The 27,757-nt window shown below is 39.8% G+C and overlaps 1 protein-coding gene across 1 annotated transcript in view; it reads left to right on the top strand.

The window, feature by feature from the left end:
• Positions 1-27,757, top strand: part of LRP5 (LDL receptor related protein 5) — a 133,436-nt gene that overhangs the window by 10,442 nt on the left and 95,237 nt on the right. Inside the window, exon 2 of the mRNA XM_040066760.2 lies at positions 20,737-21,133. Within this exon, the coding sequence (XP_039922694.1) occupies positions 20,737-21,133 (397 nt within the window). The remainder of the gene's footprint in view (positions 1-20,736; positions 21,134-27,757) is intronic.

Here is a 27,757-nt window from a genome sequence, read left to right as displayed (position 1 = left end):
GTATACAATAAATATCTATGTTCTCACATGCTTACACACTTGGTTAACCAGTTTCTCCTGCTCTGTTTTTTACCCCTTTCATTCTAATGGGTGTGTTATTGAGTAACCTCCTGTTTCTGAAAAAAACACCCTCCATAAGCCAGAAAACCACAACTGTACTTTTTATGTAGACTTGAATGCCTGATGTTAGGTGTCAATACAGAAATTTAAGGTGGAGAGTTTCACAGCTGCCGGCTATGGGGCTGGAATTCGGTATACCTGGCTTTGTTTTTGGTGGTGTTACCAAAGCATGCCCTGAAGGCCGTGAACTCTCAGCATTTTGTCTGAGAACAGGCGACAGTGATACAGAAATGGTCTCTGAATGCATCTTCAAGTGTTTTACACAAGAAGCACTTCAGAGCTATCTTCTCCTACACATGGTTTTAAAATAACCATCTGGAAGTAAACCTGCTTTGTTTGATGCCATTGCATTGTTCTCTTAATGACTGTTGTTCCACTAGAGAGAAATGAAGCCTCAAACTAACAGGATGATAGGTAAGGTATTCCTTAAAAGCAGGACAATGAGTATTTTATTCATCAAAATTGCATGCCAGATCAGTGTTCTGCACCTGAATATCTGACCTTGCATAACCACTTTCCATACCTTTTGCAGTCTTTGCTTTACAATTTCTGCATGCTGTATCACTTTCCTTATATTGGTAGTATTCTTCACTTGAAAGCTCTTCTAGGCAGAGATCTTGTACATTGTTCTTAAAACTTTTATCTGCTTCCTTTGTGTCTTCCCCCCTCTCTCCTGACTGTGTGAAGAACCAGGATTGCTAAAGGCTGAAATGTCTGTAGGTGGGTAATTTTTATTACCCAGTGGTCAGCAGAGCTCTTGGGAACTTGTTAGGTTACTTCCCTAAGCAGGATGATGAGGCAGCATCATTGAATGAAAGGCAGAAAAACAAACCCTAAACAAAACAAGAAAACCAGCCCCAAACCACCCTGCTATTTCTGGCTGTTTGGAAAAGCTGCCTGCTGTCCCTTTAGCATGTGGCTCCACTAACATTGTCTGCCCATGACAGAATTGGTAAAACTGGAGAAGCTGCAGCTGAGTGTGTGTTTGAGGATTGCTGCTTTTCATTCAGTCTAGGGCACAATGGAGAGAAGATGAGCACGTGGAAATACTTTGTTTGTGACCTGCGTTCACATCATCTCTTAACTTGCATGGTCCAAATTAAGGTTTTCATTGCAAAAGATGTGAGTGATCTAGGATTCATTTAGCTTGGGTACTAACCACCTTGACACATTTGTTCCTTCACCATCTTGTGACTGAATTAGTTCATGGAAAATGACTCTGGTTGCTGATTCCCAGGTTGTGGAACTCCTGGCATCTGGAGATCGAGCACATCTGGTGCTGGTCCTCAGAGGCAGAATACCGCCAGCCCAGAGCTTATTGCATGTGGGGAATGATGCAAGTGACTTGTTTTCTCTGAACAATGGCTATGGGATCTTTGTGAGTGTTGGCCTCTTGCCTGGTTGGGTTTTTTGATTTTTTTTTTTTTTTTCCCCCCCTTTTTTTTTTTTTTTTTTCCTGAGGAAGTCTGTGTGCAATGAGGGAGGATGTGGAGTACTGTAAGTTCTTGATACAGCTGACTTGGTGATCCAAGCAAGCAGTCTTTGTTTCTTGACAGTGGTGCTCGTATATATGCAAAATGCGTGCTTCTACCTCTGTAGAAGTCACTTGGTAGATACAGGTAAAGAGTTTGGGGTCCTGTCTTTGGTGCTTTTCTGACTCCTGGGATTCTGTGCAGTGCCAGAGAAGAAAGATTTCTTTCTAAACGAGATGTACTGAGTGCTCAACTTTGAGGAACTTACTTGGGGCCTGTTAGAATCTCCTTCCTTGTACACATTATAAGGCTTTTACAGGGTAACAAAACTTGCTTTGTTTGAGGTAGAATATGAATTCAAAATCTGACAGCTATTCCACAATTAATTCCCCTGGGGTGCTTGTATTTTTGAAGGTTTTCCCACAAAGATTAGTTATGGAATATTTTATTATGGTCTTATATTTGTCTTGGTCTTGGAACTCATTTCACACTGTGGGGATTGAGAGTGAGTTACAGGCTCATGTTACTGAATCTGAGCATCTGCTGGTCACATCTTGCTGTAAACTTTTCATTACCATGGCTGTTTATAACGTCCCACTTCCATACATTTGTTGATAGCCTCTTAGGACCCTTTTGTCCACAAATGGTCGTTTCTGAGGGCAGAAGCCTTCCAGGAGTCTGTGGCAACACTTTGGGTCCCATGGCAGGAGTGTCTTTCAGACACATTTGGCCCTTGATTGGCAATGAGGCAGAAGTAGGTGGGAGGACTGTTTGAATGGCTGACAGGAAAAATATTGGTTTGCTTGGGAAGCCATGGTGTAGGGCAGGTACACTCAACTCGTGTGTACTTGTGTGGGGTAGGAATTCGTTCAGTTACTTGTCAATTCTGCTGCAGTTCTGTTTTTTAATTACTGTTACTTTCTCCAGGTGTTTAGATCCCTGACCATTAGCTGTGAGGAAGCTGCTTTACACATTCTTTCCTGCTTATTTTGAACCTGTAGCAGCAGGTTTGTTTGGTTTCTTGTTGTGTGGTTTCTTCATTTGTTGTTGTTGTTTTTTACTTACTTAAATTTTATGAATGAAACCTTGGTCTCTGTTGGAAACTAAAATGACTTCAGGTGTCTCCTCCCTGATGCACTAGTGCCATCGCTGTTGCAAACCGCTGTGTTGGCAGGAGCCGATCCGTGGGTCAGTAAAGCTTCACAGCACTTGAGGGATGATGTTCCAGTACTAATGAAAAGCTTTTGCATGGTTTCTCAAGTCCTGGGCATCAACTGGAGATTGTGGGGAAGTTGCAGGGATAAAAATATGATTTGTCAGCTACTGTAGTCTGAATTACAGCTGCATGCGGTGCTTTCTCCTGTGTAACTTGTCTTCCACTTTATTGTGAGGCAGAAGCAATACACCAAATTCTACAAAAACCTCTGATTTTCTCCAGGAACTAGTTTTGATTTTTTTTTTTTTCTTTTTAAATTGAAATGTTTTTTATGTGAGAATAGAGCAGTCAAGCACAGTGGGGGATGTTTAAACATTATGTGTACACACTTAAAACTGCAAAAAGAAATTTTAGCACCAGTTTGTTATTATAAAGTCTGAACTAATGTTGGCTGTTTATAAAAGGGAATGGACTTCACAGGATTATTTTCGTATTTAAACTTCAGCAGGACACTGGGAACAGATTACTGTGAGTATTTGAGTAACTTGTGTTTGCATAGTGTGCTTGGCAACATTTCTTTTAATGAAACATTAGCTTTTAGGCTATTCAAATTCAATTCCCAAACTTTGGCCTTCACTGGGAAGGTAAGATGACTGGGAAGAAAAATCAGTGGGTTTTTTTTGTGGGTTTGTTTGTTTGTTTGTTTTTGTTTGTTTGTATGGGTGGTTTTTTGGGGGATTTTTTTTTTTTTTTTTTTTTTTTTTTTGCTGTAACTGATGTGTATGATGTCAGTTGTAAGATCTCTGTTGTGTATGTGGCCAGAAGTGACTGTGTTTTATTATCTTTAATCAGAAAGACTTTGAAACATGGAATGCTAACTTATTCAAAGCCTTGTCACAAATATTGCTTAATCCTAAGAGGAAAATTTTTGCTGGGATGATCCCAAAACACTGACAAATAGATCAGTGTACAGCAGATAGGCAGGGAATACTTTCTCCCATGTTTGGCTGAGCATGTGCAGAGTGTATGGCCAGACTCTGCTGGATACTGCAGATCTCCCAACTTCAGCTCCACCTGTTGCACTGGCAAAGCAGTAATGGTTTCAGAATTCTTCCCAGTGTCTGAAACGGCACAAAACTTCCTTGTTCTGACAGCTGCAAGTTCATGTTAAAAGAACAAGGTTTCCTGAAACTCATCTGTTGGCTACCTCAAAGCACATCTTTCTATACAGTTCTAAGATAGGCACTTCCAGAAAAGACCTGAATTTGACTTATTTGCAGTTTTTTCTTTTGGTGTTAGTTATTTTTTCACTCATACCCAGAGGCTTATTTGACACAGAACTCAACAGCTGATTCCCTTACTGCTTCCTAAATCCTGGAGAATGGTTGTGTGGGGTTTTTTGTGTGTGTGTGTTTTCCCCCCTTGATACAACATGTAGGCACAGATCATACAGATGAAGTTGCAACAATGTAGTGCCATGCAGTGAATTTACCAGTTTTCTATATTTTAGAGCCTATTGGGAACTTTTTGGAACTGATGGTGTTGCACTAAGCCAGAAGGAGCTTGTTGGAAACACCTGCTGTAGATTAGGACAAGGCTGTTTCAAATGGAGTGTTTTGTCCAGTGGTTTTAGTTGAAGCAGCATTCTGCTTCAATTCCATGCTCCTTCTAGTGACAGCACAAGCATGTATAAATGTGTAATGTAGTAAACTAGGCCTGAAAGTAACCTGCTTAGTTATCTTTTGTTTTACAGGATGTCTTATCCTTACTCATTATTTTAATTATTACTTTATTGTTTTAACTTCCTTCTGTTCTTCATCACCACTCTTCCCCTTCCATCAACCATATTATATTAATAAATTCCTGCATCAGAGAGGAGAAGGAGGAAGACTGATCAACAACATAGGCTAAAATGTGACTTAAATTCAAATTTTCTCTAGTCTAATAAAACTGTGATACTGAAAGATCAAGGATTTGATGAGTCTAACATATTCAGCTTTAGAGGAAGGATGATGCCACATGTTTTTATGCAATTCACATGTTGCACAGGCTGTGATGTGAGGGTTCTCTGTGTTGGGTGTTCTTTTTTAAATAAAAAAAATTAAAGCTCTGTGTGTTATTTTTTGCAAGTCTTTAATTGTTTGTGCTGCACCTCATTAGTGAGGAGAATAGCATCTTGGAGAATCTTCTGAGCAATGCAGAAATGGAGCATGTGTTCGCATTTATAGTGTGATGTGATGTGAAGAAGGGTTAATTGTATGGATTAATTGTTCTCTGGAGTAGATAGATGTTTTCTCCTTTGATGTTGTGGTGTCCTTAGACAATTATTCCATGAGCTGAAGTTTTTGATTTAAAAATTTCAGCTTAAGTAGCCTTTAGAAATGTTTGGTGTCATTTGATGTCAAGTCTTATTACCTCATTAAGTGCATATATATATATATATGTGTGTGTGTGTGTATATCTATATAAAAATGGCCTCTGTATTTTGAGGTTTTATAAAGGAAACAATACTATAATCAGTGGAACACATTCTTGAGAGGTTTTAGATGCCCTAACTTCCTCTAAGTAAAACTTAAGAAAGCTGATGGTTCTCGTATGTTGCTAATAACATAGGGGAAATAAAGCATCTTCTCATTTCAGAGCTTCTTGATGCACTTGATGGGTGATAATGACTTGTAGTTACTGGCCCCTGGGTGGCTTTTATAAAGTAAGTCGGTGGTTTTGAATCTCCTTGCTGCAGAAGTGATAACATGTATATAGGTCCTCTTTTTAAAGGAGAAAAATGTTCTAATTTTCATTTTCATCTTAGTTCATTTCTGTACCAGATGAGCTTGGTAAAGGACTTTCCTGTTTCCACTTGGTACTACTGTTGTTGCAATATTACAGTATTTTCTGTAAGGACAAGGTGATGGTTGCCTTAACTCTGAGCAATTATTTAGTTACAGGAGCTCCCTAAGTTTAGTGTAGAAGTGAAGGGCTTTTGTCAACTGTGCTTCGAGTTAGTCCATGTTTGGTGTGGCTTGGGGTGTTTTCATTGTTGGGTTTGTTGGTAGGTGCTTTTTTGGTGTTTTTGAGGAGAAAGCAGTTTTTCATAAAAAGTGAATGCTTTTGTGGTCTAGTTTACATCTAGTTTTTAGAGAAGGTAGGTTTTTCCTCTAGTTTAATAATACTCCGGCTGCTCAGCCTTCTCTTTCAGACTGTGCATCAAAGGTTAGGTGAATGCAGGCAACACGTTCAGTTTTCTTGCATTTCACAAGTGAAATTTAAGGTGTCTTCTGTTTGCCTTTGACACTATTTAAATAAGCCTTACATTTGAGGCATAATATATTTTTAAGCAAATCTTCCATCTTCAGTATGTAGGAAAAAGAGCCCTTCTCTGTGCATGTAGATCTGTGGGTTAAATTGGGTTCACAAGCCCCTATTGTATTATAAGAGGGCAGATGTTTGTTTTGTATTTAGTCATTGTCATTCATACCTGGAGGGAGTTACTTAAATGCAAATGTGCATTTCTTGCACACATTTCATGTTTATTAACGGTCTGCTGCACAGTCTTGGTTATAGAAAGTTAAAATGCAGTTGGTACTTGACAATGTTCTAGGGTCTGACATTTCTGGATTGCAAACACGATTTTAGGCTGTGGGTCATACATAGCTTTTTGTATTAACAGTTGTATTTTGTGCTGTTTTTAATAAGTAAAAGGATACGCACGTTTAATAGGGAGGGTGGGATCCAGGACATTTTAACTCCAAAACAGTCCGCAACAGCTGGAAATAGAAGAGGTGTAAAACTGGTTGTAATCAGCTCACTGTTCTAAAAGGCTTTCACCAGACAGAGGACAGATGGCACTGATCCTTAGTCCAGCTGTGAGTGCACTCAATGCTGGGCAGAGCATTGCAGTGCTGAGTGTGTTACGTGTGCTCTGCCTCTGACTCCCCGTCTGTTGTCTGAAGGACTGCAGTCTTTGTTAATTTTTTTCAACTGTTGTGTGTGGTTGAAATAGTTGTTTGGAATACCATTCATCTGAAATGTCCTGGATGTTTTCCAGACACCAAGAGAGAAACATTCCTGCTGTGAAAGTCCTGGGTCATGTTTTCATTGCTGAAACAGGTGTAATTATTACACTGATGCTCCAATCTTGATGTAAAATTCTTGATAGTCAGTGCAATTCCATGCAGCTTATGAAATCTTGGGTGAGGAGTGAAATAATGCCACTGACTTTTTACTTGATGTAAAATTTCCAGTTCTCCTCAGGCACCTTTACATTAAAATAGCTATCTCAATGGAAAATTTGCATCTTTCTCTTTAGCAACGAGGGCACAGCCAAGTGGTGCAAATGAAGGGTGGAGAAAGGCAATATGGTGCATAAAACAGGATGATCAGATCACTCGTGGCCACACATTGCTTGAGTTAGTTTTGTTATAGTATAAACAAATGCATTTTGTTCTGCCCTCCATGATACTGCTTCCTTGTGTAATGCTAGCAGGCTTGTGCCCTTCCTACTGAAGAAATCCTGTTTCTTATTTGCAGTACACCTTGTCTAGGCTGCCAAAGGAATGGGAGATTTGGGGTGGCTGAGATCATGCCCAAACCATTCATCTATGCCTTAAAAAAAAAAAAAAGAATTGCAAGGTAGCTTGAGGTATGAAAAGACTCTTGTCTGGAAAGAAGCACTGGCTATGGTTCTGCTGTGGTCCTGATTAGCATGCTGGGCTCTTGCCTTAGTTGTGCCATGGACTGCATGACCCTTGATCCTGGTCCTCTGTGCATTTCCTTTCATTCTTTGCCTTGTGTTGATAGAGAGCAAGTTTGTCAGCTGTGACAGTCCTTCCCAGCGTGTCCACACCGAGTCCTTCAGGGTGCAAATCAAAATTCTGCCTTGTAGGTGTCTCCACAGTATGAATGACCACAGTTCTTGTTGTATAAAGTTTGTTGATTTCTCTTTTTTTTTTTTTTCCCCTTTCCCCACCTCGTTTCTCTGCAGGGACAAAATTTACTTTCTTCTGATCCCCCCCCTTCCCCCACCCCCCTTTATAATGAATTCAGGTTTTTTTAGACATTCATTTCCTTTCTTGTTTGGGAAAGGCAGATATGTGTTGGGTTAGAACAATAATTAGGCTTGGCTGTTTATACAGGTGGGGAAATCACGTGTAGAAGGAAAAGGAAGAATTAAGCCTCAAAATGACCTGGGAAGAAAAGAATTTTTTTTTTTTTTTCTTTTTATTTCTTGGCTCTTTCTGGAATTAACCTGCTGTCAGGTTAACAGTTAACCGAAGCTGAGGTGCACCGTGCTTTCCTAGTACCTCTCCTACTTTGTGTTTCTGTAATATTAAAGATACCATTGTGGCAGCTCCTCTTGCCTATGCAGTTCAGTTAATTTCTTATGCCACTAAGATGTTATTGAGACTCACATGAGAATTTCAAGAGGCAAATAAGACTAACCTGAAAAATAGCTAATAATTTCTCATAGCTCTACATGGAAATATTTAAAAATCTTTAGTTTGGGAGTTTGTATGTGGCTAGGTTTATGCCTAAAGCATAAGAGTACAGCAGACCTGTGCAAACCAATGTATTAGTTTTTGTGGGCACAAAACTTCTTCTGAAGTTCCTTCCCCTGAGCACTGTGTGGACAAGACACAGCAGCACAAGAGAAGGTGCTCTGCAGGTCTGTCTGCAATATTCTGTCTGCAGCTGAGCTGGGCAAGGAAGTTGCCTTACAGCTTTTTATAAAATCAATATCTTAAAACCAAGATCCTTTTGGCAGGATCAGCCCAAGGAAAGCAATTGTATGGGCAGATTTCAGGACACCAAAACGTCTGTGTTGTAGTGGGAGACTGGGGGATGGGGAGTAACATGGCAGCGGGGAGGGGCAGGAATGGGTGGCCAATTCAATCAGACAGCAGAACAAAACCCATCTGACCCAGCCCAATGCAAAGGGCAGATTTAAATCAAGATGCCTCCTAACACAGCGTAGCTGCAGTTTGATTTGCACAGTTTCTGTTTTTTTGCAGTTTTCCAGCCTTCCCTTGGTGCACCACACTAGCACTTCTTCGTTTTTAGTCTCCTTTTTGGGTTCTTTATCCTTGATTATATACCACTCTGTCAATAGGTGTATGTCACACAATTCTGCAAACACCAGAATTCAACAGACGCCAAGGAGAGTGACCAGTTAATAATTTTGAGATGATACAGAGCAGTAATTAAATATAAAAATAACAAAACAAAAAATGTTAAACAGCTTCTATGTAACTTTTAAAGCCCCAATATTCCATTGCCTCTCAGATTTTCTTAATTTTTAAATAATTATCTAGACTCAAAACCTTTACCCAAAACCAAATGAGGCATTCTGGGGCAGAATTCTAGAACATGTTTCCCTTCTTGCACACACAAACTTACCAGTCTATAAGTTGTAGACCTTTGGTATATAGAACTAATGCAATCTGTTTTCTTTTGAATATTATCAACACTTCTCCAAATGAGACTCTTAAGGATTTGAGCTGACAGCTGTGTTTTCTGGAAATGTCCTTAAATTCTACATTGTGGAGAAACAAATAACATAGATGATCTTTTTAGATCATCTCAGCTAAGCTAGCAGATCTTCCTTTTTGTAGTTCCATCAGTACAAAAACTCCAGATAGCTTGCATGACAAATACTGACCTTAAAAAGATAAAAGGAGCCATAAGGAATTGATTTGGTTGCATCAATGTTCTTGGCTAAAACGGTACAAAATCTGCTAGGAGTGATTTGCAAAGCTTGGAACAGGTTGTTCTGTTTATTTACTGCCTTCGAGGTGGTAAATTAAGTATTACCAGTGATATAAGTACAAGGTGACAGATTTCATTATCTGAAATAACCTTTTTCACCTCATCCTCTTTTTTTCATCCTTCCTAACAAGCTCTCACAAAAAATAAATCTTGAATATTTGACTGGAACATAGTCGGCGCAAAAAACAGAAGTCGTGTCTACAACTTGGCACTAAAAACTTCTCTTAACTTTACGCCCTCAAAAGCTTGGTATCATGTAGCAGGTTCCATTTAACAAGGTGGTTTTATTTGGGAATATTCTTAACTGTTAGAAGAAAACCACGACAAATTGTGGAACCTACATTTGAGCTTGACTGCATTTTTGTTCCAATGAGTAACATTTGTTAGCAGCTGAATCCAGCACATGCTATTTCTGAGTCTCTTTTTCTGCAATTTACAAATACAGTACATATTGTACCTTTGGTGGAAATAGAAGTAAAATATCTTTTTTTTCAGCTTTCTAAAGAGTTGTGTTTTTTGGAGTTAACATCTGGAACTGGAACTAAAAATTGGAAACAATTCAGATCAGAAACAAGCATACCTTTGTCAAGCCTGTATTTGTTCAAGTCCTGGATAAAATTTGCAAGCCAAGTTTTCCAAATTATATAGAACCACTATTTTATCCATTAAAAGTTTGGAACCCTCATCACTGTGTAATCTACTATTATTGGCCAGACAGCTGTCTGCCAAACCAAGGAGGAATACTGAAAAAGAAAAAACAACAGAAAAGAACCTTGCTCTCATTGACATCCAGAATCTAAAAAGGGGACACTGCAGGGTTTTTTTTCCATTCATGGATTGACCTGAACTGTTATTCCCAGAAAAAGTCATGTTTAGATGTTCAAGGAAGTCACCCTTTTGTCTGCATTCTTCTAAACCAGTTTATGCAGAATTAGGACAAATCTTCAGTTTCCTCTGCAGTTTTAAAACTGTGGAGTATATCATGGGGACAGGGGGAAATCCACGCCTGTTGCATTTAGAATAACAACAGGAAAATTGTTGCCATGTACTCTGCATCACAGAATGTGAAACATCCAAGTATATTTTTTTCCTGTCACATCCCCCAACCCTATTTTTAAGCACTGCCTTCTGCACTTACCCATTTTGGCAAAGCCAAGCAGCAGTATTGTGTAAGAGACTACTTCAGTGCCACTTCTGCTTATTCTAAAATCAGAAAATATCAGAAATCTCAATGTTTGATTGAGTAATGGCTGTTTCCCACTTTTGTGGGTACAAGCAGACTGCCATATTAATTCTCACAAAACTGTTGTGAACCCTGTGTGGAATATTGTGAACACTGTTATGGAACTGAAGCTATTGTTGGTGAAGCTAATGGTATTAGGCAGAATGCAGGTTTTTACTTTGAAGAATCCTTAATCAAAATGTGAAACCCGACTGACAAAGCAGTGAACTTGCTGTTGAAGTGAGTGTGCCTGTGATAAGAATCTCTGTTTCTGTGACGATATCTTCTCAGTGACTTGCTGAGTGAATTGCCTCAGACCATGGTTGTCAGAGACTTCTGAACTGAGCTTCTGGCAGAGGTAGGGGCACTTTGGGCTTTTGCATGAGGAACACTATAAAGCAATACTCCTCTTCCTTCAGTGCAAGTAATTTGTCATTAAAGGTTACCCATACCATATAGTTTTCTTGTCCCAGGGTTGTAAACTGTTAATGCTTACAGCATCTTTCACTCTTCGGAGCAGCAGCACAAGGACCACAGCTTTGTACAGCTGGAGGAGGTGAGCATCCAGTGCAGTAGTCTGGGATGGGTCTGCAGAAGTTGCTTGGTACATCCTGAAATAGCAGGTGGTGTGTGGGATCTGTGACAGCCTGCCTTGTGTCACACTGTTCTTAATTTAACCCAGAGGAGGGTTGGAGGCTGGCTGTGGTGCCAGTGGATCACCCACGTGTATGCGATGGTCTCTGCTTTCCGGTTCCTCTGCTTCGGCACTGTGTTGGACCCAAACCTCCCAGTGCAGACCTGTGAAGTACTGCTGCCTGCTGTTCTTAGAGAAGGGAAGTTTTCACCTTTCTTGTGGGGTTTACTGTCTTCATTTAGAGTGGGGGGTTTGGTGTATTTTGGGAACTTTGCCCATCATCATTGAAGTTTGATGGAAATTGTCAGTTTAAGCTCCTTTGGAGTTCCATTTCCAATCTCCAACCAGCACCAAATGTAAAAGCTGATTTGTGAGACTGGAGAATGCCCAGTTTAGCAGCCATTTTCGAAGTACTGGTTTCCAGAGCTCGTTGGTGGTGTCTGTCTGAAGCCAATTCCCTAATCCCCAGTAGATGGTATATTTGTATTTGGGCTGTCATGTGCGTTGTGGTTCTTAAATAGCAAATTGCAGCAGAAGCCTCAGAAGGACAAACAAGTGGTTGTGAACAGTATACTGCTTTTGGGAAAATCACATGTATATTTTAACCTCTGTAAAAGGCTCGGGTGAGAACTTTCCTGAGGTCAGGGAGATGTAGGGGTTCAGACTGCAGAGATTTTGTCTGCTTAACATTAGCTCGTCAGGATTGCATGAGGCTGCAGTCCTTAAAACTGTTTGGCTGAGCACCAGTTGTGCATTGCACGGAGAGAGATTGCCAAGAACTAGTTTTGCAATAATGTTTAGAAATTTCCTCTTAACAATACAGACCAAATAAAAAATGCTTTATGCTCTAGTGAATCATGTTATTCTCTAAATGTTTAAAGTGCTTGCAAGTCTTATCTGATGTGTCCCCGAATCACAGCTGATATTTTGTGTTTTGTTTAGTTTTTCTGTGGATCTTTAAATACATTCTGTATGCTGCTTGGTGGTCCTTGTAGTGTTGTCAGCTCACATGGGCTTGGCCGTCGTCCTTTCCAGCTGCTAAAGCTGTGTCAAAAGATGAAATCTGCTGTCCTATGTAACCAATTTCAGTATTTGCTACAGCATTACTAAGGGCAGTCTGAGAGAGCCATTGCCTGGTGCACCAGGAGAGTCTTAATGGGTGGTCTTGGGAAAAGAGAGAGTTGAGAAACCCCCCTTAAAAATAACGTGCCCACGTAAAAGTGGTCTTGAACACACGTGGCTTGCTTCCAGGATCTGCAGAGATACAGTTGTGCTGAAGTACACACACTGAATCCAATAATTTGGCTTTTTTGACATGTGAATTTTTTTTTTTTTTTTTTTTTTTTTTTTAAACTTGAGGTAGGCAGTATAACTAGAAACAGGACAGAAGAATAATGAATAAGTTAGGGCATGTTGTTGGATATTTTAAAAATTTTTAATTGCTACCCAAAATAAGTAGAGTAAATCCTAAATTTCATAATTTGTGTAAAGCACCTTTGCTGGAGTTCTTCAGAGCATGCCCTTCAGAGAAATACTTTGGCATCTCTTGACCAAGGGAAATGAACTAATTTCGGCCAGTGGAGATGAAATGGTATATAATCAGTGCTATATTTTGTTGTTACTGCTAACATTATTATTTAAAAACTAGGCTGCCAAACAAAACCAGTGGTCTGAAGTAACTCTCATCCTCCTAAAACCCTGTCATTATTGTGTGTGTGGGAACCCTATGCAATGCGAAAAATATAACAAAATCTTCAAAAGAGCTGCTGCTTGTTTATTTAAAAAATGAAAGTAGCTCGAAGTTTATTTAACAATATTTTAACATTACTGTTTGATAAAGCTCCATGTTTTGGGAGAAACAGTGATGTGAGTTACTGGGAAGTTCAAAACTATTTTGTGTAAAACCTGTCATAAACACAATCAATCCCAGACCCGCTTAATCAAGATTTTCAGTGAAGCAGTATGAGGAGTTCAGTTCACTGAGCCCTCTTCTTTATTTCAAGACACATAAAAGAAACTCCTTTCTTGAGGCAGGAATTAACTACAAAAACCATACTAGGGGAATGGCTATCCAACTGCTATAAAAAGTCACCTTTTGCAAGCAGTTTTGTAGCTTCTGTAGTGTGCTCCAGTATCTTCAGAGCATGTTCCTGTCTGCATTTTCTTCCCCATCAATGAAAGCCACAAAGCCTAACCCGATCTAGTTTCTTCAGTGTGTCCTTTCTCCACTGGCTAAGAAAATCTGAACTTCAGCCTCTCATGAAAGTGTTTGCTGATTGGTCTGTTATTTTACTAAATTTTTATCTCACAGCCTTACCAGCTCCTCTTCTTAATGAGAAGAACAAGCTTTATGTTTTCTAAAGCCACGTAAATGTTTTTTTTTATATATTTTCTGTGGACCCTTTCCAGCCTGCTGCTGCTAAGCCAGATGTCCTTTAAACTTGCGTAATTTATTTACATAACCCACTTCCAAATACATTTGTGGCTAAAGCCATGCCTCTTCTTGTAGGTGCGGTGCATTAGTGGATGGACAGCCTTGCTTCTACCATAGCCTGATAGCAAATAGATCTGAGCACTGAGATCCTGTCTGTCTGCTGGTATTCTGCAGTGATACTCAAGATAATATTAGCATATATAAACAAAATTTTTACCAAATATGCTTTATAATGTGGGATACTCGTGTGGACTGGATTACTGCAGAGTGGTGTATGCCTGGTGTGACCATGTGTGTAATTTAAAATATAGTCTGGTAAAGAGGAAAGTGTACAAAAATTGCCTGCTGTGCACAATGTGTGTAAATGGATGATATTCTTAGTAGTCTCATCCTGAATTTCAGACCTTGATTCTAAGTACAATCAGATAAAATGGAAGTGAATCTTCCTTATCTGATAACCAGAACACCTCATGGTTTGGAAAGGAAAATTTCTATCAAATGGATTGAACAGGAGGGTTAGAGGAATGGGATGTAATTTGGAGAAGGAGTGTATTTTCCTCTTCAAGTAGTGCTGTCAACCATCTATCACTGAGAGGATCAGCTCACAGAGAAGTCTTAGCCATTAGGGAATGAAAAGCTGAGTGCATCACTGAGCCTTTTGCTGGAATATCTTCAAGTGCCTTATTGAGCAAGAGTGGCTTCACTGCAGCCCTTTGAGATAATTAATAGCAGAAGGAAGGGTATGTTTGTAGCAGGAGGAATGATTTTTATAAATTGTTGGGCTGAGGTTCCTGCTCAAGTTCTTTGCTAAGGGAGAAGAAATGTATGGGACTGAAACCAAGTCCTGATTTTTTTTTTTAGTCTTGTGTCCTAGAACTGCTACTACCTACCTCTGTATTGCAGCCAGAATATTTTGTAATTTAGTTATTACACTGGGAAATCACTTTTTTTTTTTTTCAATAATGTGTTTTGAGGATGACAGCCATAGCCCTCAGAGGACTTTAGTCTTCAGAGGCCTTTACCTGGTAAGCTGAAACTTGGGTTGAGTATGTGCAGTTAGTACAGGAAGATCAACATTCAATCTTATCTTTTGACATTGATGATTTCCCAGCACAGGAAGGACCTTGACCTGCTGGAGAGTCCAGAAGTGGGCACCAAGATGATTAAAGGGATGGGGGACCTCTCCTACAAGGAAAGGCAGTGAGAATTCGGGTTGTTCAACATGGAGAAAAAAGGCACTGGATTGACCTAGTTGTACCTGAAGGGGTCTACAAGCAAGATGGAGAGAGACTTTTTACAAGAACATGTAGTGACAGAACAAAGAGGGATGGCTTCAGACTGAAAGAGAGTGGGTTTAGAATGGCTATTAAGCAGAAATTTCTTTACTCTGAAAGTGGTGAGGCCTGCAACAGGTTGCCCAGAGAAGGTGTGTGTGCCCCATCCCTGTCAAGATGTTCAAGGCCAGGCTGGATGAGACTTTGAGTGACCTATTCAAAGGTCTCCCTGCCCCTGGCAGGGGGAATTGAAAATAGATGATCTTTAAGGTCCCTTCCAACCCAAACCATTCTGTGATTCTGTGGCATCCAAGGTCTAAGCCTCCATACGCTCCAGAGAGTTAGAGCTGGACAAGAGGGATCACTTTGTATTGTAGAAGTGGTTTCTCCAATTAATTTATGGCTGCTAGGACCCTACATACCCAGTCTTGTTTCTGCATAGCAGCTATTTTTAAGGGTAGAGAGCTGATGCATGCTAATTCCATATCCTGCCTAAGAGTTTCCGTAACATGGTGCAGCCTTGGGTGCAAAAGTCTTGACATGTTTGTTTTTTACCATCTTGCATGCCTGTGGTAGGGGTGTGTGGGGGGTTTTTGCTCTTTGGTAATAAATGTTTTTGTGGTTTGGGACATTGACTGCTGCAAGAATTATGCTATTCTCTCTGTCCAGCCGTACAGATGGCTTAACCGCAGAGGTCTCCGTTGCAATTGTCCTGTTAAGGATTGAAATAATATTTAAAATATAAGTTGGTGCACACGCTGTAATTTTGGATGGCTATTTTCGCTTGTATGCTTATTAAAATGAGACCCTCATTTCATGTTGTGTGCCAGGTTCCCAAGATCCTCAGTTGCTTTTCTTAAAATCACAGTTAAAACCTTTCCATGAACTTCAGCCTAGTTAACTGGTTTAAGAACTTGTAAGTTAGGCTTTTCTCCTGCGCTATACATAGGATTTGTGTTTGTTCTGTCCTTCTGGTGCTTTCAAGGGTAGAAATAATGCATGTGCCTCAGTATTCTCATGTCTTTCTATTTTGGCTTTAAGGGGAAGGAGACAAAATGTAGGCATGTCAACAAGTATGAAGCAGTAGTATAAATACAACTTTTTAAAACTCTTGCTCAACTTGTCTTAGAACTGTTGCAGCTTTGCAAAAAACCAGCCACTGATGACAAATGCACTGTTGATTATCATTCATGATCATCTTAGTCTTAGTATGTATGCTGAGCCTTGTCAGACTGGTTTTTAGAAAGCTGTTACTGAAACTAATAGTAAGGACCATGTGCATTTTTTAGTTGTCTGTTCCATGTGAGTTTACTGGGGCTAACGGGTCCCCCTGAAGCACTTGATAAAACTTGAGTGCTCTAAATGGGCACAGATAAAACAATGGAAGTTAATGGCTGAATTCAGAAACCGATACTGTTTATGGTGGTCAAGCAAATAAATGATGCAAAAGTGTACAAATCCTCCAGTCTTAAGTTATGTCTGCACAAAATAACTTTCCTGATGCAGGTGAAACAATTAAAATTTAGTAATTGGCCACAGATAAGGAATGAGCATTTAAAGGATCAAAGGCAAAGCTGGAAATTAAACCCTTGCTTGATTCCTCCCCTGCCTGATCAGGAGTGTTTCCTTTTCTGCAGTAAATAGACTGATGAGAAGCTGTTTTCACACTGTTGTACAAAAGGCTTCTCTGTAGATAGCTCACTGCATTGTCAAGTCAAGGGTGTGTTTTCCAGTTAGCAGAAAACCACAGGAAAATTGGTGGGGTTTTGCAAAGAAATAATATGTCTTTCTAGAATGAAGTGGTTTTGATCAAGTACTGCATGATCCAAGTAAGATTGTAGAATTGCTGCAAGAAGAAATTCTGTAACATTGCATAGTTCAGAGTTTATTTGAAAATTTGTGGGATTTCAGGTTCTTTTTTTTTTGTCTGTGTGACAAAAGACTGTGACTGCAGCTATGTACAGACGTTTTAAATATTGCCTATTATGGAAAAATATGAACTGTTCTAATTTTACTGAAAAAGAATACTGGTTTGTTTTTGGTTTTTTTTTTTTTTTTTTTTTTTTTTTTACTACATTAAAATAGTTGTTTCAATTGGGTGGTAATAGGCTGGATATAAACAGTTTATCCTCCATATTCAGTATTCATCCTTTCACTGTTTATTATTCTATTTTTTCAAAATAGAAACTGGTGTTTCCATTTTCAAGCAATTTGCAGTTGTCAAGAATATTGCTGATCAAAACAGAGCATAACACTCAGTGTTCCTTTGAGTCTCTTAACCTTCTAACCGTGGAATAACTTCTCAAGGAAGGGGTATTTCCTCCTGTGAAATATATAAGCTAATTTGAAGGTTAATGGTAGTCAGTTATTGCTGCTTTTTTTGGGTCTTCCCCATCCCTCTCCTCAGAAGCTCCTGTTAACTTGCCTTCCAGTTTCCCTTGTCAAGAGATGTGCAGTAAAGAATTAAATGCATCAAGGATAAGTGTTCTGTGGACCATCAAGCCCAGTTCAGGACTGAGAAGACAGCATTATTTGGAAGGAGATTGGTATTCATATTCTTGGCAATGAAGTTTTGATTCTACTTTAATGTGAGATTCAAAATACTTATACCATGTATGGTTGGAATGACGTTGCATGGTTTATTGATGGCACAGCAAATCGAGTGTTTCGTCAATGCCGTTTGTTTTGATGCTTTTTGAGCTTTGTTTCTCGTCCTCATGCCTTGAAAACCCTATTGGTTGTAGAGTATGAATGTAGTATGAATTTTTAGAGTTGCTAAACTGTTGAGTTTAGTAATTTTGTGAAACTAAATGCTGTGTGTCTATCTTCCTGGAAACACATCTGCTGTCTTAGTTGCCTGTTTCAGATTTACTGCTTACTAACAGGGAAAGTTGAAAATTTGGAAAGTTCTGTGAATTTTTCTTGGGACATCTTGGAAATTCTATTTAGGGGAACTGGCTTTGCCTGCTCATGAGCCATCACATTCTGACCTGAAGTGATAAATACAAGACAGTGAAAGCAGAGCATTTAAGTACTTTTCTGACTTTTGCTTTACTTCTTTTATTTATATGAGAGACATGGGGTTTCTTCAGCAGCATTTGAGGCAAGAATTACTGTAGAGAAGGAGATCACTGGTTTTTGTTGGGAGTTTTTGTCTTTTTCTAGTTTGTGGTTTTGTTTTGTTTTTTTTTTTTTCCCCAACCAGTATTGCTCTAAAAGGGTTCCGTAACCATTTTAAAAATAAAATTTGGAGAAAAAAAATTAGGCTGGTGGGAAGGAGCAGAGAAGTGAATATAGTTTTCAGAATCAGAGTTCTGCCTTCTCCTTTTGTCTTTCCCCAAAGGAAGTGGAATACTTACCTGTTCTTAAAGGGGATAAAGCCTGGCCGCTTTCAATAATCGATCAGCTTACGTGAGTGTGCAGTGAAGTTCCAACCCAGTTGCAAGCAGTGAAGTTCCAACCCAGTTGCAAGCAGGGCGATGTGATTTCCCTGCTGGGTGCTCATGGCCAGCACAATGCAGCTGCACTTCAATCAGGACATCTCTGAGGAGCAGAAGTGACAGAGAGCACGGTGGTTAATGCGCTATCTGCCTGCTGCTGCCCTACTGTGTACATCAGCGGGGAAGAAACCCGTTGAAAGGGATGGGGAGCTGGGATAATGTTGATGCTGATTGGATTAGACATTTTACATGTCTGATCTTTAGTTAAGAAGCTGTTGAGTTCCTCTGCTGTTGATTTGACTTGAAATTTCAGGTTCGTTTTTCCTTTGTAGCAGCATTAATAATGCCTTCAGCATGGTAATGTCTAGATGAAAATCCATCTCTTCAGATTCCTCTAAACAAGGTTTTTTGGACAATATTAAAAAAAAAAATTACATAGGCTTTTTACAGCTTTTATCTTTGACTGGTTGTGGGGCTGGTTTTGTGAGGCAGTGTGCATAACTTGAGAAGGTCTCTGCCCCAAAGAATTTGTGACTTAAAGCCTTCTAAGGTGAGACTGCCCAAGTGATCACATGCTTGATACAGTGCTCCTTAAAACACATGTGGCTATGGGGAACCAGTGAGCTGCAGAGAAGAAAACAAGGACTTGGTATTTTAGATGTTTTTTTGTCTGTTTGCAATAACAAACCTGTAGGGCTTTCCTGATACTATTCCTAGTGTTTTTAGAGATGACTGAGAGAAGGACTTGGCAAGACAGCAAAATTAAATAGGTGGGATACTGAGACTTCATTTCTTATCAAGTAATTCTCCTCAAGCTGTATAAACTTTCTTGAGTTAAATATTGTAGAGAACAAAGATACATCTTCAGTGAAACAGTAATGATAACAGTTGGTTCTCTTTGCTGTCCAAGACCCTCACTGAAACCACCAGGTGATGTAAATTACGTCAACATACTCTTCCTTCAAAAAGCAAAATAAAACAATCTCTTTCCTGACTTAGGGGAAAAAAAAAAGACCATGGTGAATGATAATAAAAACTCTGAATTTTTATGCATGTTTTTGAGTTCATCTGAAGTAGAGTTGCATATTCTGACTGAGGTCTTTGGCCTGCACATAAATGCATTAGCTGTTGTCAAGGATGTACAGAGGCACACACTCTATAGTGAGAATGTAGCCAGAGCCAGAATTCACGAGAAAGGCAGTAGCATCTGACAGGGTTGCCAGCATTGCAGACCTGCAATTCAGACACTGTATAAACTGTCTTCTTTTTTAAAAAGTGCAGGAGGAATTGAATCTGAAAGACAATATCAAGAAGTAACTCTTATATATTACATGCAGTAACATGAATTTAAAACTTAAGGTATTTATATGGCAGGCTTGAACCATAGGAGATGTAATACATGCTGCTCTATTCTGTGTGTTGTTCCTGAGTAGCAAGTGATTTGGCCTGTGTGACTGTGCATTGGAGGCAGCACGTTGAATGAAATGGTTGCGCATTGAATGAAGCTGTGAGTCAGCAGGTGACGGGTGTAGAACTCCAGCAGCTACTGCTTGAGTTAGAAAAACTGGGGTGATATTGGGGAAGCTGGGAAACCGTAGTCCTTTTGCTCTCGCTGCCTCTCTCAGCTAGCATCAGTCTTCACCACCACCCACACCCCATGTCATTGTCTGCATTCAAACTCCGTCTTGAATTTCTCTTGCTGTAGTACAGGAGAGAAGACAGGAGTTCTGAAACTCTGTCTCAGTTTTTGCCGTTTGGGAGGGTGCTTGGTAGGAGCATTTCAGGGTGCTGTGTCTAGTGCTGTTAGCTTTCAGTCTGCTTCTGAAAGGCATCAGAGCTTGCTTTCTGCATGTTGTTACTAATTCAGCCAGTTGAACCAAGCTTTTAAACCATGAAGACTTAATTTGTTCTAATTTGTCTGTTGTTAGAACAATAGACAGGCGGTGTTGTTGAAGGTATTGTTGAACAGTCTTGATTTGAACTCCTATGTGGAAGGTGCTGTTCACATCCAATAGATAAAGAATTGGGCGTGCTCTTCCATCTCTCATTTACACCTCTGTCTTATATAGGGAAGGAGGAGATTTTCAGTGCTGTGACACTTCCGTGCTCCCTTCCCTGCCCGGTCTGGGAGAAGAAATCCTCCTCTGCCACGTACATAGTCAGCTCTTGAGCATCTGTCGACGCCTGTAACGCTAACATGCTTTCATTTTTCCCTTCTGCAGCGTCTCCCTTCCTGCTCTTTGCCAACCGGCGGGATGTTCGGCTCGTGGATGCTGGAGGCACGAAGCTGGAGTCCACTGTGGTGGTCAGTGGTTTAGAGGACGCTGCTGCGGTTGACTTCCAGTATTCACAAGGCATCGTTTTCTGGACAGATGTGAGCGAAGAAGCCATCAAGCAAACTTACATTAACCAAACGGGGAATGTGGTGCAGAATGTCATCATTTCTGGTCTGGTTTCCCCGGACGGCCTGGCGTGTGATTGGATTGGGAAAAAACTTTATTGGACGGATTCAGAAACCAACAGGATAGAAGTAGCTAATCTCAATGGAACATCTAGAAAAGTCCTCTTCTGGCAAGACCTTGATCAGCCCAGGGCAATAGCTTTGGATCCGGCTCATGGGTAAATATTAATTTGGCTTAAATGCTTAAATGGATATGGTGATGATTTATGTTGAGTTTTTAGTTCTAAAAAGAAAAGGAACGCATAACCTTTTGTTTAACTTTACATTTTCCCGAGGTATTTTTCTCAAGATCTGTAACTGAACATATGTTTGAGCTCAAATATTTTGTGGCAAGAAATGGCAGCCCAGGCCTTGAGCCAAAAAGAAAAATACAGCTGGTTCTTAGGTGCCAAGCCAAATATCCAACCAGTATAATTACCTGGCTTACCCACAGCACTTTGGAAAAGTAATTAATTTTCCAAGCATTTTATTATTATTTTCTCAGTTATCTTGTCTGGTAAGTTAACTTTGATTTCATATATGATGTCTATTTAATGTAGACAGCAACATGTGCAAGTTTGCATGCGTTGAAGCAGGAATTCTCACTTGCTATGCTCTAGTAAACAAAATCAGGATATTTTTAAGTGATGATGTTGAATAATAATGTTTGTGCCAGCAAGGGAAAGAATCCAGGTGAAACTGTGGATTCTCAATGCTGTAAAGTGACCATGTTGAGAAGCAGTAAGAGTGCAGGCTGCATGTGTCGCTTCTAGTGCTCTAAAAAAATACATGTGTATGATTCCTCCCTCCCTCTTCTATCCTCCCCAGGGTTTCACATGTGCTGTTTGCTCTCTCTGTGCACAAGCGGTGCTGGTGTGTCCTTTGGGCCTGGCACTTACTGCAGTGATGACTGAAGACGTGCTGTGCTAGGCAGACCCTCGTGAAAACGAGGAAAGAGAACTGAAGTGCATTTCTCTTGTGTGCACAGATCCACACAAGTGAGCTGGCTTGCCCCTGATCTGCTGCCATTTTCACAGCACTTTCTCAGAGATCACTTGATCTTCCTGTAGGGGTATGCACAGAGGAAAACCTGGCATTAGCTGATTATTTTCACTAAGTCTGTCCTCTTTGCAAAATGATGCTGAGTTAATGCAAGGCCTTAGTATAAACCATAAAAATAAAGTACTTGGTGGTTTATCCTGCTCTGAGAGGTGGACAGTTTCTTGTGGAACTACCTCCTTCAAATGTGCAAGAAGAGAAAATGGGAACCAGGCAACAGAGGGCAACTTAAGATCACCATGTTAGCATCTCCCATGCCACAGCCAGGAACTTTGGTTGCTTTTGCAGTGTTTCCTGCATAAGGTTTTCCAGATGAACGTGAGGAGTTACAGGTACATTTATGATTAATACATAAAGGGCATACAAAGGCTAAATGAAACTGTGTGTACCCAAAGAAACAAAATCCTTAGTTTTGTTGACTTGTCAAATGCCTGGAGCTGCGTGCATCCTTCAGATAGTGGTTGGAAAGGTGCAGCCGTTACCAGTAAAAGGGGAAGTGGAGTGACTTTGTTGGGCCAAAGGACTTTTCCAGTGGGGTCCTTATCCTCTTAGTCCTGTCTTCCTTGCAGATGCCTTCAGGTGAAAGGAATTCTCCCCACAGCAGATTGTATAGAGGTGTTTTAAATACATTAACAGGAATCCTGTTGTATCCTGACAGCAAGTAATCTATGCAGAATTAATTAATGTTGATTAACTAGATGTAGAGTTCAGTAGTATATTTAAAGACAGAATATGATGTTAAATTGAGTATTTCATGGTAGAGTGGATTACAGAGAGTGGTATGGCACTTAGCATGACATGCCAGTGCCAGGTTTACTTCTCGTAAGTGGATGCAGTTCCTTTCCTTTTGACTGATTCTTTAAGTGTTGAATCAAAGACAGGTTTGCCTGAAAAACTAATATATTAAACTTAAAATTTAAAAAGTCAGACATCACGCGGAAAGTCAGACATATTTGTGAAATAAAACATTCAGGTTTGCTTTTACAACCGCTTCATTTCACCTGGTATTTCTGAAATATTTCCATTTCTGTGGCATAGTGATCATAACATTTAATTTTGGCACAGCAGGCTCTAGGGTTGAGCTCCCATAGAACCATATGTTCCTTGTTCCAGATATTCTCAGGGGAAGAAAAATGGGTGACACTAGGAGAAAAAAAAAAATTAATACTTTTTTATTTGTCTTTTTGTTAATAAGTTTTTGAAATTGAGTGGCTAATACTGTTCCTAGAGCTGTCAGAACTGTATTAGATCAGAGCACCTGAGTAAGTTTGCAGGATTTTTTTTCTGGATCATGAAATCTGATCAAGTTCAGATGATGATTCTTAGAACCGGTTGATGCGATCTGTCACTGGCTAGTCATTTGCTTTCAGCTTGGAAGAATTTCTATTCCATAGATGTGTTTTTGTCCTCTTAGCAGTTTCTGCTGGAGAAATGTGGGTGGCAGTCTTAGAAAATGAGGAAGAAAACTTCGTTAGTCAACTTCAGTTTCCAGAAGCAAAATGGGACAAATACTCAGTGTGCAAATGCTTAGCTGATACTATTAGTACCCGAACGTGGGTTTGTCTAGAATGCTCCAAGTCAAACAAATCTAATTTTTCTCTCTCTGGAGAAAATAACAGGTTGTTGTGTCTTTTAGCTTTAGTAAGGCTGCTCTGCAGAGGTGGGTGGAGGACTGTGTTGTGGTGTTTGCAGTGCGGTGTTACGCCCAGTGTGGTGTTTGCTTGATAAGTAGGTTTTATTCCATCTTGAATGCAATTCTTCAAGACATAGACTGGTTTGAGAGAATAGAGAAGAACACACTGAATATACAGTCATCATTTCTCAGGAACATTGGAAATGTAATGACCAAGCCTTAGGACATGGGAGAGGGGCTAGATTGACTCCTGGAGTTTCCTTTTGAAGCCCGTTTTTCTGTGATTTCCGATTGACATTCAGGAGTATGATTTTTCGGATGTTCTGATGGGCTTCCTAAGTAGTAAGTCAGATGATTGTGGTGTAGTGACATTTTTAAAGAGAGCTGCATCTTTTGCACACTCAGCCTATCTTCTTTCTTTAAAGGCAGTGATTACCTCAAGGTTATGACTAGGAAAGAGAGATTCCTCTCCCCTAACGATCGTTCATTGCACTCCTAAAATTTCATTTGTTTAAGGCAAGCTGTGAGACACTTAAAGCTTATCTGTGCATCTCTCTTCTTCCCAGAGCTAGTGAAAATCATTAATTGTACAGGGTCTTCTGATACTCTGAAAAAGTATCATAATTAACAGGAGTCAGCTTAAAATCTAACGTCTTTCTTTCCCATACACATTAAAACTTTCTTGCTGGACCCACCATATATTCTAGGAACTAAAGGAAGCAGAATATATGATAATCTAATTATTCTTGCCTGAAATGAAGGATAAACTGAGAAGACAGAGGAGAGTACAAAATATTTTTATGCAAATTTGCTGATGCTTTGTTTTGAACATTTAGATCCCAGTCCTGCTGTAGGTTATGTTAAGCTGAGTTTATATAATGGAGGACGTTAGGCTAAACTTTGTGGTATTGCTTTTGTAGAACATTAGCATTTATATACATTCTTGATAGGTAGACTGCTAATGGGGGATTCAATAGTGTTGGTGTTATTAACTTTGAGTTTGCAGCTGTTGCTTAAGTTTTTACGTGTTTTCAGGATTGCAACTTCTAGCAAAGCTGAATTTATTGTATGTAAAGATTTTACTCAAGCACAGCTAAAAGAGGTAGTTCAAATTCCCTGCAATGCAGCGCAAAGAACTTAAGTGTCATGAACATTGTCTGAAGAAGGAGGAATGTATTTCAAAAACAAGTTTTATCACATGTCATGGCAAGCAAAGTTCAGTTTCTTGAAAAGAAATCTTCAAAAGAATGCATGAATGAATAGCCAAAACAAATGGTTTAATTCTCAGTCCTGTAGTGAAGGTCTTAGATCTGAACACCCTAGAATGTGAATTGACAAGGGTCATTAAATCTATGACATAAAAATCTCAAGGCTTGCTACCCTCCTCCATGTAACACAGGGCTCTGATTCTGAGGATCTGTAGCACATCCACAATCCTCATATCTGATTTTCACTAAGTGCTTAATGAAGTAGTTAGTGCACGTTATTAAAGTCTACAAATGTATTAAAGATATTTACTTTGGTTAATATAAATCTTGAATTTGTTCCTATGTGTGTGATGGTTGCTGTATTGCCTTCTGGAGTGACCTTACTGTCCAAGTTCAGGCTGTATTTTCTATAGCTTGGCTTGCTTAGAGGACAATAATGCTTGAGAAATTTCTGCCCCCTCTGCTTGCTGAAGCACAAAGGGCTAAATGGGACATCTGTGAAATGATTATTTTAAGGAAAGATTGCTTGCCTCAAGAAAAGGTGTGTTGTCTTGTGGGTTTTTTGGTGTGGGTATAACCACAGTCATTGCTTGGTACAGTCACTGGGGTTGTTGATTTTGCCGCACCTGAGCTGGCCTGCTAACTCCAGTGGGATCTGTAGAAATGGTGTTTGTGAAAGAGGAGAATAAGCGCCTTTGAACTGGTTTGACTGACTGAAGGAAAGCTGCAAACTGCTATCTACGTTTCCTCCCTAATTTTAGTTCTTAAAGTCTTCCATGGCATGGTGTGGGGCTGTTGGGCAGAGGCAGTGCTGGTGCCTGTGGACCACCACAGAAGCTGACTTCATTTATGGAGCAATCTTCCCCTTTTGGAATAGCAAAGCTTCAGGGGAAGGAAATAACATACAAATTAGAATGCAGCAATAAGAAAAAAAAAAAATTACTGAGTACTAAAAATAAATCATCTCTTTTGGCATTCTGCAGAATGGCTATTAGTTGAGAGATTAAAACAAGTCTGATCATGTCTGAACAGCATTAAGGGAGTGTGTGCCATAGCCTAGCTTAGCTATTGCCTCAGGTTACTTATGGCAAATTAGCCAAAATCTGCAAGCAGTGGCTGTCGTTGACCTTAAGTATATTTGGCACCAAAGAAAGGATTAGATGATAAATGGGATACTAAAAAAATGGATATAGGAGGGGACAGCTATCACAATTAGAAAGCTTTCAGTACAGAGTCTAAAATTAAAAGCCTCAGACATGTCTAGTTGTTAATCCAGTGTTTCCTCAGTGTCACAGCAAAGCCATGAAGCAGACCTGGGGCTGTTCTAACTCACAGCTGTCTTTCTCTCAGCGCTTCAAGCTGCAGTGGTGTTCGCTGCTGGCTCACCACGACCTTGGTCCCGCACAGCGGCTGCCAGGTACTAAAGGTTAAGCACATTGGCCTGCTGTGTTGAAATTATCAGGATCTGTATGAGCTGCAGCAGACTGAGCCTTTTTTGATACAAATAAGTGTGAATGATGACATCTTTTAAGCAGTGTATCTTCTGGTCTTAATCTCCTTTGGAATAGTTGAGAGGAGAGGGAATACTGAAGAAAAACTTGTGATTGTTGCAAGTGGTGGAAAAGAAAAGCAAGAGACATCCTCTGAGTAAAGACTGTACTTTTTAGAAACCCTAACTCGTGGCTGCTTGGTTAAAATGCAGAAGATGCCCGGGTTTTGAGTGAAACATGCTTATTGCTGCCTGAAAGCCAGAAATTAGTTTATATCCTATGTGCTTCTAGTTAGTAATTAATTGCAAATATAAAATTATTTTGAAGCTTTTGGTTCGTTATTTGAAACCCTGTAATATATGAGTAGCACAATTATTATCTCAATATGAAAGAAAAGTACTCAACTGTAAAATTGGTTCACAGTAATATCCAGTATCTTGGTATGGCTGTAATTTCTGGGACTTGGAAAGCTTTTGGTGTGTGTTTCCAAATAGCTGCAAATAGTCTTATACATATGAAAGTTGACCTTTTTGTGGGAATTGTTATTTACTGTAATTTTCAGATGATTGTCCTTGATGGTGACAGCCTTTCTTTAAATAGTTCGTTAGTCTCCTCTGCTTATTTCTCCCTTTTCCTGCTCATAGGTATGACTAAAGGGCATATATTGTTCAAAGACCTTTTGCTTCATTTGAGAGCAGGCCTGCCTGTTCAGAGATGATGGAAAAAAATTATTTACTTCTCCCCTACCTCCCATAATTGCATGGGAAAGAGGTGGAAACGTGTAGACTTCCTTAAAAACCCCATTGAACTCCCTCCCATGTTTGCGCTCTTTTGCTACAGATTCTGTGATCCCTGCCATACTGAGTCCTGGAGGCTGATACTTCTTTGCCATGAGCACATTTAGTCTTAGTAAGTTTGGGAATCATATTCTTATCTTCCAAATTTCTCCACCATTTCTTGAGGGAACAGAAGGAACAGCAGGATGGCTTTAGTTGTCATAGTGCCAGTGCGTGTTGCAGTGGTTTCTTGGGTGAAGTCAGGAATGCTCTGGGATGAAAGAGGTGATGGAAGCTCTTTGATTAGATGACTTAGTTGGGTGCATTTTATAGCTGCACAATGTGGAGATCACGGCATGTACAACGCGTTGGTCTGGCTGGACAGGCACTGTTCTGTTTGTCACAGATGAGTTGCTTTGGTTTAACTCAAAACATGTTGCCTTTATTTTTATTTTTTTTTTCCCCATGTAAAATGAAGCATTAGTATAAGCTGAAGTAAGAATTTTTCCCCGTAACCTGCTGAGGGTGTTCTCAGGGTTTTGTTTGTTACTGTGTTTGAAATTACAAGGGTGCAGGCGGCCACACTTAAGCTGCATGCCTTGACAAATTCCTGTCTGTAGTTGGAGCGTACCTTTCC

The sequence above is a fragment of the Hirundo rustica genome, chromosome 6, assembly GCF_015227805.2.
Source record: "Hirundo rustica isolate bHirRus1 chromosome 6, bHirRus1.pri.v3, whole genome shotgun sequence".
Lineage (NCBI taxonomy): Eukaryota > Metazoa > Chordata > Aves > Passeriformes > Hirundinidae > Hirundo > Hirundo rustica.
This window is presented reverse-complemented; position numbering and strand designations above follow the sequence as displayed.